The following is an 11312-nucleotide window of genomic DNA, read 5'->3' as shown; positions in this document are numbered from 1 at the left end:
CATAACGTCACGTCATGGAAGCCGATCTTTCTTGCACCTTTGGCAAGTACCGCTATGAATGTACGGACGCCTCTGACCACGATGCACGATCTCACCGGACATGCGAAGACTAAACGTGATCCGTACCTGCACGCGTGCTTCCGACAAATTAGTCTTAGAAGCCAGCCGTTCTCTTGTGCTGACGCAGGGGTAGTGGCTCTTTTCGAACTCTTCCTCCAGCACTTCCAGCTGTTCCGGACTGAAGGTGGTGCGGTTACGACGGAACTTGGGTCGGTCTCCTCCGACCGATTCTCCTTCATCACCAGGATACACAGCGTCCTGTTCCACTGCAAAGTAAAGCGGTGCACAATGAACAGGGCGTGCGGACAGGCATAGGAAGCAGCACGAGAAAAGATCTCCGTGTAAAAGGGCATCCCGTACTATCCCGCGGGAGTTGCTTAGTGTGACCTATGATTTCGAGAAACGTCCACATGTGGCGCCATGTTTGTGGTATGGCTGGTGTCTGTCCATTACTTTGCATGGTATTCAAGTACAAAAAGACGGTTGTCTGAGTACGTTCGTATTTGCGTTTCCTCGCATGTGGGTGCACCACGATGTGGAAATAATTACGCGTAGAGGATCTGCTGCAAGCAGGTGGAGAAATTCCTATAAGCGTTACAATGCTGCTTTTATGAAGCGTCCCTTATGGGACAGCATGACACCTGCTGCCATGCTCCTCTCTGCTATCGTTCGTTCTATGAAGAACTGCGATGCAAGGAGATACGTTGTTACCAAAGACACGTAAAAAAGTGCTGAAGGTACACCGTGATCTGCACAATAGAGTGGTTGGTCTGTGGATTAACTTTGACGAGGGTTCCTTTAATGTGCGCTGAAATCTCGGCCCACCATATTCAAACGTTGAAATTTCTTGCGGAAAACGACGTGTCCGAGCCACGACCTACTAGATTATAACGACCATGTCGTGGGCACCCTTTCCCAGCGCCGCATTTTTGGAAGCTAGCGGTGGCGCTTCTCATCGTCCCAGTTATTGCTTCCTCAACTTCTACAATACTTTGTACTTCAGCTTACCTTAGTATTTCTGTACAAGCGGTGGACGTTCCACGGATGTTTTATTCTGAGGTTGATTATCATCATCATTCTACGCGTTTTCATAGGAGCTATCGCTGTCGTCTGCCACGGTAGTCGTACATAGGCTTCTACGCGTTCAGAATTCAAATTTCCATCGTCCAATCGTGGCGTGCCGATGAGTAGCGCCCCTAGCGGATCGTGCGAACGGACTCCTCATAGGGGTTGCTGATTGTGACATGGTCGTTATAATCTAGTAGATCGTGGTCCGAGCAACGTTTACCCTGGAACCAAGTTGCTAGCGTTCTTGGCCGAATTCGATCCCGCAACCTCGGAATCGATTGGTGGACGTCCCAGCGACTCATCATACCGAGGAAGGTGTCACGCTCGGTATACACAAGAGGAGAAGTTTGAACTACCCGTCCACCCCCGTGGCGTCGCACTTCCAGCACCTTGTGCTGACATCTACGGAGAGAGAGGGTGAACCAGCAGTGTATTTTAACTTTTCGTCTTTCTGCCGCCTCTTTCCCTCACCCGTACATTCTGAGATCGTATGATCGTATATCTATCGCTCCGTAGTCAAACAATGAATGACCTTGGTACATCAAGACGGATGACAGTGCGACTTTCCTCGTGGGACCCGACGCAGTTGACATCGTATGACGGAGGATATTCCGTGAAATCGTATCGTACAGGAAATATTGGAACTGCGTGGAATTAACTAAGGAGTTTATTGATTACGCGAGGCAGGCGCGTTCTTTCCGTTTTTGCATGCACTGCGCGGGCTTAGCTTGGCGTTGGGGAAATACACGTAATAATGAATATGGCATGCAGATCGTTGAGATGAGCGGCATTCGCATCCTGCTCTGTGTGCGGTGCTGTAATCTCGTATGCTGTTGTCTGGTTGTTTTAGATGGCAAGCATTCACGCGTAACGTGCTACACAGCGACTTGGTATGGATATAGGTTATCGTGTAACAGGTGTTACCACGATGTGGATACTAGTGACCATCATGAGACACCGGCCGAGACCTGAGAATGTATATATAGGTTGCTAGATGCGGCAGATGCCCATGGCCAAATCTAAAACCGTTCTGAATCTGACTGTAGATTGCTACTGATTGTAGGTTGCTATTGTAGTATTCAGAAGCCGTCTTGTTCAGACATTTGTCTAGAGGTTCTCTGAACAGTCCCTGTTGAGAAGAACGGTCTCTGTTGGAAATATCGGCGGTTCCCAACCTGAGTCTCTTACTTTAACCTACCTTTGCTGGATAGCTGGACTTTCCAGCGAAAATCTAGTTTGTGGGGTTCACCCCTCTGTTGGTTCTCATCTCATGCAGTGCCTTCGCCACTTCGCAAAGCAGAACTACTTCGCTCCCTCAGCTTCCTGTTACAGTTGGGATGCTAAGTGACTTACTATATGTATATCTACGACACAAGACATACGATAAGTTTAAATGGGTTATTGTGTATTTGGGGCCAGGTGGCTGCTCTATAAGAGCACCTGCAGCTGCAGTGCTTACGCGTTAAAATATGACCATGCTACAAGATCATGCTACAAGACAACGACTGGGCACGAGATCGTTAGGTATGGGTTCGAGCCCTGTCAGAGCTCGAGGATACTAACCGTCTAACTTACGTTCTTCGCTGGCTGGTCGAGGCTCCCTGAGGGCTGCCAACGTCGGGTCCAGCGCCGGGTTGACGGCAGGTCCCGGTGCTGTGGCCAGAAACGGGGACCAGATGTGCGGGGTGCCGGGGGTCACCGTCGGGGGAGGAGGGGCACCGGCACCCCAGGGAAAGGCGTACGGGTGGTAGATGCCGGCGTAGCCCGCAGCACGAGCGAATTCGGCGGCAGCACGTTCGGCGGCGCGGTTTCGCAGGATGCGGTTGATGGAGGACACGCTGGGTGCAGTACTGTTGCTACATACTCCTGCGCGGTGAACAGAAATAACACGATGTTGGTTAAATGGTTTCACATATTCCATTTCTACAGGCTATCGCGTTTCGTATGTGAAAGACATGCGAAGTGAAACAAGTTTCATGGAAGAGCAATAGGGCAGACAATGAATAATTCACGACCTTCCCGTTTGACTTCGCAAGCAGAACTTGTCATGTTTTCTGGCGACTTTGGTGATCGGCGCACTGCTTGTCTTTCTCTATGACGCTTAAACGGACAGTCTGTGCTGCTGCCTACTGATTGTAACATTACAATTTCATTTGACTGCAAGTTACGTGTAGATATGTCATATGCCAAACTTGGTCCAACAGAGCGTTGCAGTCTTTGAGACAAAAGAGAAAAAAGGGGATTGAGGACTGGTTTGAGGAACGTTCAACGTTCCTCAAAGCAATCCTCAATCCCCTTTTTTCTTGTTTGGCGTTTTTTTTTTCGTGTTTGGAAAAAGGGAAACTGGAAGCTATTTAAAGTGACGTCACGACAGGTAAAGTGATTTCTATAAAATTCCACTATAAATAATTGACTGCGAATTTAATTGAAATATATTTCTTTTTTTTTTTTTGCGCGGTGAATCTGAGCATCATAAGAAAGCCTGTGGTAGTGTTTGCTTAGCTTTTTGGTCTGGACTGTCAGTTTTACTCTATACTACAACTACATCCAAGGAGCTGCTGCCAAGGAGGTATCCTTGAATCCTCTACCAAATCTTGCTGCCATGTCCACAACACCCCCAACCCGGGATTCCGCTTTCCTCTCGATATTTATCTTATGTTTCACTCTTTTTGAGACTGCACTGAAAACCGGTTAACAGAAAGCGCAACCGTACTTTCATCAGTTAATCGCGAGCGTTAATTGAGAAATTTCGCAACTCCGATACGTCTTGGGTACCACCTTCCAATTAGCACGGCTTAGACCCAAGCAGATAGAGGGTGTACGGAACGAATGGGCGGGAGAGATCTGCGTTTGTTCGCACAATGGAACACTTTGGCACATCGATGAGGAGATTGAGATCGAATTTAGATGTTTTCACTTATCGTCGCTTGACGCTAACTGTGACGTTAAACGCAAGGTTGACGCAAACTTCGGCGTATGGGACACCTTTGTGATAAACACTGATTATATCTGCGATGTTTTTTTTTCTTTTTTTTTGCAGTAACAGGCATGCCTTCGTCGGAACGGGAAATGAAGTGCTACATGTGATAAAACAAGAAAAAAGAAAATTAGTGTAGGGGAAAAATGGGTTACTAGATTTACGCAGGTTGTCAGCAGTAGAGAGCGACTGACGCAGATGTGAATCACATGTGTGAATCGGTTATCAGATATAGTTATCGGTTATCAGATCGATAGATCACAAAATGGTAATTAGCACTCGCGCCTATATCTGCTTCTTCTTCAGCCTATCTTTTAGCGATTGATCAATCGAAACAAAACAAAAAAAGTTACAAAGTGGCACAATATGGAGATTAAATAGGTTGCAGTTTGCAAGGGTGAGTCTTAGTATATAGTCTGACCAATCCCCAAAGAAGAAAGGATGGAATGGAAATAGGAATTGAGAGCTACACGCTTGGATGGCATTTCAATTCAAAATGAAGACTAATTTGTATTCCAAAACGGTTTTATGTTCGTTTTAGACTACAATATTAGAAAATCGAAGTAATATTACCGATCTTATTGCAGCTACTAGGAAGATGTGCGTCTTTGCAGAATTCCAGATCTGCCTCTCAGATCTTTTGCGAGGATCGTAGCTTTATTCATTCCTTATGTATTCATTCATTTTCTATTATCTGTTCATTAATTCCAGTAACTGAACTGCACAGGCATAACGGAAATAGCGTTAGCAAAATGTTTGCTAGATGCGTCGTGTCAGCGGTCTATCCACAGTCAGAATCTTGGGGAAGCCGTTCCTATTAAAATTATATTTTGGACGTCGCTGGAACGGCTAAACCTTCTCCAATCCTCTGTCGCAAGATTTCAGTTTCTCGCGTCTCAGAGCCAATGATTTATCCAGACACCCCTTACATCCCACCAACACGCCCCCCCCCAAGCGATACCTTCTTCCTTTCAGTGCGCTTCTACAGGGGGATCTTTGCTGTTTCAGCTTTGGACGCATGCCGGCAGCATAGACATATACATAACACATACAGCACATACATAAAGCTGGTGCAGCCTAACTGTAATAATGACATCCCACGTGCTTATAGGGTGTAGATAAACTACTACGGAGAGCTCACCAGTTCCATGAAAGAATTCGCGACCCGTATCTTGACTATACGTGCTCCAGCGAAAGACTAATACCTAAATAATCTCCATATCCTACACCATTCAAGTAAGAAACGAGCAACGATAATTTTTAGCGAGAAAATGCAAGGTATAAAACGCGCTTCGAAATCGGCATTTTTCTTGACCTATCCTGCCGTTACGCAAAGGGACAGAAACAAAGAAACGAACAGGACAACGCAAGGACTGCCTACGTCAAATACACGCTATAACTCACTCGCGTACTATACTTCATTGCTGAACGTAAATCATTTGCAGAGCTTCGCACATCACGAACAAGTAGAGCATGAACAGAAAACATGAACATGGCCTTTCGTGGTTTAAATATCGGTATACGGCAACGTACTCGCAAATGTTCTCCCCAAGTTGAACGTGCCTCCAGATAAATGACTTGGTTGCGCCAATGCGGCTGACACGTTTACTTGGGACAGGCAGGACGAAGTTAACGTGACAAGGGTGTCGCGTTGCGGGCGCGTGCACGACTCGCTGCTGGTGATGGCGGATGTTTGGCAAGGGAGTAGGTGCCACTCATTGGGCCGTAGCTGCGAAGACGCCCAGTAGCAACACAGCCACCGGGGACGAGGACCGCTGGATCGAACCCTTCATAAAGAATATACCGAGCAATTCCGGTTGGTAAACAGCTCCTGTTAGACGATGAGCAGGAAAACAGTTCAGTGGGCAATAAAAATGTTTGTGCTTGGGCTTCACGAGCAGTCGTATGGTGTGTGCGTGACTGATGCCGTGACGTGGTGCAAGGCCTCTACACGCAGCAATTCTTTAGCACGAGTCTCCTATATACCCCCTATAGAATCGTTGATAAGCACGCTGGCAATGTTGGCCGGTAGCACACCTAACGTACTTATCGGTTTAGTCCTGCACTCTTAAAATAATAGGGGGTACTTTAACTCCTTTCCTTGCCACATACATAACACCCTTTTGGAGAGTACAATTACTCTCGAAAGGGTGTCTCCTCACTCCCTCAAGGGAGTAGCATAACACCTTCTGCCTGCCGGAGACTAATATTACTCTCCAGTATGGAGAAAGGTGTTATGCTAGTCCCTTGAGGGAGTGAGGAGACACCGTTTTGGGAGTAATTGTACTCTCCAAAGGGTGTTATATATGTGGCAAAAAAAAAAAAAAGGAGTTAAAGTACACTTTTTTTTTTTTAAGAGTGTGCTACTATATAGTGCGAACCTGATCAAGATATCTTCCGTCACTACGGGTATGGGTACAGTGCTTGCTCGCGTAGGATTTGAAGCTTATAAAAGAACTTGACTGAAACAAACCACAACGGCGTTTTTCTTTATAGCGTAGTTCCGCTTGTTATGGCTATGTTTTTTTTTTTTTTATCAAGATATCGATCATGTGAACCTTCACATGGAGATGCACTGAAAAGAGTGAGACACCCCGCCATCAATCGAAGTTTACCGAGAGCTCAAGCGAGTTCATTTCGCTGCCAAGTCTGGTTGGATGTTGTGCTTGCTCCCACGGTTCCGTAAGGTAAAATAGGTGCTGGTTCGTATCGCAAACCTTGCGCTCTGTATCCATGGAACTGGAACAGAGCACCGCTGAAATGTGCACTGGCTAAACTCCAGGTTGCTTCTTCCTGCTCGTGCAACATATTATTATATATATATATATATATATATATATATATAGCGCGCTCGATCTGACGAGTAATGGAACGTCGATGTCATGATCGACGGACCCGTGGTGCCGTTCGGTGGCTCACTGGCATTTACACCAAGTATCCAAATCCTACCGAGTACAGGTGTAAACAGAGATATAGCTTTCTATCGCCACTTACTTTATAGGAACGGCAAAAAATGCCTGTATCCAGCCGGCTAGATCAGAAGGTCTGGTCGAATTCGGTTGGCGCCTGGACGAACGCCGACATTAGCTTATACTTAATGGTTACCCACGCCCATCTTAATATGTATAAGAGGTCGACACTTCTGAGTCGTGCTCAGTCATGCTCGCTCACTCCCTGCTGAGATAGCACGAGTGAGCATGACTGAGCATGCTCATGAGTGAGTTTTGTATGATTATGACACCATAGTAGGCAAGGCAACATGGCGACCACCGCGAGTTTCGAATTGGATTTTTTATTCGACAAAAATAACAGATGCGTATACGAAGAGGGGAGTCAAGTCCTGTAGATCACATAAATAAAATACAGAAGCCGACACTGAAGATTTTTGTGTATATGTCTATACTATATATACTTATGTGTGTCACCACTTCACTTTGTACCTGAGGAAGCGTGGACCTCCACGCGAAAGCTTGTACAAATTAAACTTAAACAAAAATCTTCAGTGTCGGCTTCTGTATTTTTTTTTCGACAAAAATAAGTAAAGCCACGTGCGGCAAATAATTTATTTCTGATACAGTTTTGTATAATCCTCCGAAATATCACACTATAGCCTCAAAGTTTCGGAATAATGGCGGATCGGAGCGCCGGACAAGGACCTTGGTTACGCGGATGTCCGTGCTGTAGGGAGATGCTTCACTATATAGTAGCGGAAAGCGCTCCAAACAATCCGGCGGTGTCGGCCTCACCCAGGGTACGAGTAAGCTGAAGTAATGGGACGCCTTTGGTGTGACTTTCCGTCAAGTGTGTCTTGTCGGGTGTGTCGTTTCCTGTCGCAATTACACAGACTGCCGACGACGCGAGCAAACACGTGCACCCAGCCATAGAACAGCAGCCGTGTTTCCTGTCTCACCCCGCGCGCGCCCAGCGAAGCGGTCAGCTGTGCACGGTGTCATTTCGGCACTCACAAATCGCCCTTTGTGCGCCATTGAGATAAAGAAACCATTTGGGCTCGCCCCCAGACTTAGTGAATCTGGGCATCTCAGCTATATCGTAAAGCTTTGTCTCTGCGCTGTAAGAGAGACCGCGGGGTCATGATCTCTATTGAGAAGTGATTCTGTGGGATGAGTCGGTTGATGGTGTCGACCCAGAAAGGCTGCGCATGTGGGAAATGTAACGGGACACATTGATGCGGTATTGTTGCGTATTACGGAGGTGTACGTATATGTATCAAGAGGTTTTGAATTTGAAGGCGGTAATCTGTGAGAAGAAACGGAATGATTTTGGACTTTATGGGGACCACAGTTACATTGCCGCAACCATTATAGCCACACACTAGGTAGCGCAATCAACGAAATGTATGGAGTTACATGAACTGGACTACATTACACGATTTGTCATGACAGTGCTACGTACCTCATCAATGTGCATTAATAAAAATACTTTGACTTTGAATCAAACTGCTATGCCAGTCTGATTCAGATTTGATTCAGACTCACTTCTGGTGACTGTTGCATTCAGGGGACAATTTGTGAAGTTTAGAGAATATTTGCGGCAGTGGGCAGTAAATTTCAAATTTAGGGAAACTGCAATCTGTAAATGAGATCCTCTATTACGCATAATTGCGCACACAAGTCAGTACGCTGAGTTACACAAATGGGTTCTCCGTTTCCGTAAATGGTGTATTAATTCCCCGAATATTGTAATATAAATAAATTCGTTAGTTACTATTATGAATTAAGGAAACAGCTTTTTCTTTGGGCAGAATGAGGCAAACGAGCTGGTGTGTAGACGAAGCGAACAGCATTTCTTTGAGTCTGGACAGGACGAGGGACAACGGATAAATAAGTCTCCGTGTCAATTTATATTTGTCCGTTGTCCCTCGTACTGTCCTCGAACTGGAGGACCTGCTGTTCGCCTATATCTTACCGAGCCTGACACAGTATGCACGATTTGGATTCCGCATTATATGTGATTTCTCATGTCACATAACTTTATTTCGTAAGCGATGTCAACAAATCACTGCATTACAGAAGCAGTTTTCCTAATTCAGTTCATTAGTTTCCTAGCTCCGTATGTTCAGCAAACAAGGGACTGAGACGCCGCAGTACAGTCGATTATACTCGTACTCGATTATACTCGATTATACTGATTACTCGTTATAACGAAGTCTCTAGGGAATTACGAATTTGTTCGTTATATCCGAATTTCGTTGTAAGAGAAGAGCCAAAAGAATAAACAAACGCTTTATTGCGGCACTCGCGATAGCGATACATGACGTCAATATGCGCTAAGGCCCTTACAAACACGCTTATGTAAAAAAAAGTCCGTGTATTACGAATTCTCGGCGTAATATACCATTCGGAATCGTACCCGCCGGCGCAGCAACACGTGGTCGGTCTCTGCAGCGGCAGAAATCAATCGTCCCCCCCCGAAAAAGGATCCGTGGGGCTCACCGGAGCGCGTCCACCCATCCCGGGACAAAGCGACTCTCTTACGGCGCGTACACATGCGCTCCGCATGAATGAACCGTCGTAAGCTGATCATCACAATGTCCTTCTATTCCTTCCTCTAATGAACCCCAACAGCGCAGACGAAGAAAAAAAAGAACTTCATTGTTACCGTCGATACGAGACCATCGTGGAGTTACGGAGGATAGCCACACTGACAACCGTCTGCAAAGTATCCGCGGTCGAGTTAGATGGGCGGGAGGGCTTTTTTTCCCCCTTCTCTTCGCTGTAACCGCAATAAAGTAAGCGGGCGGTGCGAGATCTTTTTATGGTAGTGGTCGTACTTGGGCAAACTCACGCTACTCCTTTCCTCATGTTTTTTTTTTCTTTCTTGTGTACCTTATACAGGTACATTTCTACGTAGTGGCCGTAGTGCTTCGTTTGGTGTTCGTTATACGGGAGCCCTACACTCTTAAAGCATAATTTGAGGACACAACAACGCTGAAGGGAAACTATTGTACATAATGATACCATTACCATCTTCTTACTTGTAGCGAACGCGGAGCGTACTCTCTTCCGTGACAATCAACGTAAATTGTCACAAAAAGGCGCGCGCTTCTCGTTTTCAAGAGATTGGGGGAGAGAACGATGTCCTTCGGGATGATGGTCGGCTACGAGCGCGTCACTCGGTTACAGCCTTAACCGGTGTAGCCTAAATCGGCTTGTACGTTGTTTTATCTGACAGTGACTTGCAGAAAATCACACACGTTTTTTGCTCACGTGGGTGGCGAACTATGCTAGGACCGAGCCCTGTTCTCAGTGAGTAAAATATCGTATTTCCTCGTAAAATATTTTTCTAATTCAAGCCATATGCTTCCTACGTGCGTGTTGTAAACTAATGAAGCCCTCGTGTTTCCGAAAAGTGTGCCAAGACGTTTTTTTTTTTAAATAAATAAATATGTATATATATTCAAACTCAAACCCGTGTCGAGACGTCTGATGTGTTGGAGACTCCCTAAAAAGGTTCAAAACTCTTCGCAAGCTTGGTAAGGTAACCTGAAGAATAAATGCAGTCTCGTGCACGGAAGTCTCGTTACCATGTGTAAATAAATAAGTTGCCCCTACCGTTTAATATCACTCCAAGCTTTATGACTATAAGATTTTCGTTATTCGTTATACACGAACACTGCTTATAGCGGCTAGAGACTCGTACAAAGTCGTGGTAGTGTGCGTGTCTTGCTTGTATGTGTGAGTGCTGGGGGTGGAGGGGGTGTCGAAATTTGCAAAGTCTAGAAGTTGTTACTGCGCAGATACGAATACGTTTTGCATCCAGGCATTACGCAACAAAATTTAAGTTTCGTATTTAAAAAGGAAGCGGGCCGAAACGTCACATATATGCTTTTGTCACTTTTGGAAAATGTTCCAAAACTACGAACTTTGTGTTCCAAGTTGAGTGTCTGGCCTGTCTAGGTTTTTATGCTGCACACTTTCAAACTTTTTAGATAAAGGAATACCATCCTGAAATCGAGCTTTCGCTCACGAGTATATCGGAGTGCGAAGTGCATGCCTCGCGAATTAATCCGTTGTAAAAACACTGCACAGGGTTGTACAAACACTCCTCCGGCGTGTAATGCTCGGTGAGAGGACGCCATGTTCGATAAGGATCTTTCATTAGCGGCGCGAGTTAATCGGCTGAGGAGCGATGACCGCGCCAGTTAATTGGCCGGTGTGCGCATCGCTCATAAACACACACTGCCGAC

General features: G+C 45.9%; 1 protein-coding gene and 1 long non-coding RNA gene across 6 annotated transcripts in view; one reads left to right on the top strand and one right to left on the bottom strand.

The window, feature by feature from the left end:
- The window catches only part of LOC135386192 (uncharacterized), a 449529-nt gene that overhangs the window by 6733 nt on the left and 431484 nt on the right, over positions 1-11312 (top strand). The window lies entirely within an intron of this gene.
- Positions 1-11312, bottom strand: part of LOC135386189 (paired box protein Pax-6-like) — a 105887-nt gene that overhangs the window by 4580 nt on the left and 89995 nt on the right. For 3 of the 5 annotated variants that reach the window (XM_064615972.1, XM_064615974.1, XM_064615976.1), the window contains exons 5-6: positions 2692-2994; positions 127-326 (exon numbers count right to left, since the gene is read on the bottom strand). In XM_064615972.1, coding sequence (XP_064472042.1) covers positions 127-326; positions 2692-2994 — 503 coding nt within the window. The remainder of the gene's footprint in view (positions 1-126; positions 327-2691; positions 2995-11312) is intronic. The other 2 variants (XM_064615973.1, XM_064615975.1) reach the window with 1 other exon arrangement.

Source organism: Ornithodoros turicata, chromosome 2 (assembly GCF_037126465.1).
Source record: "Ornithodoros turicata isolate Travis chromosome 2, ASM3712646v1, whole genome shotgun sequence".
Classification (NCBI taxonomy): domain Eukaryota; kingdom Metazoa; phylum Arthropoda; class Arachnida; order Ixodida; family Argasidae; genus Ornithodoros; species Ornithodoros turicata.
This window is presented reverse-complemented; position numbering and strand designations above follow the sequence as displayed.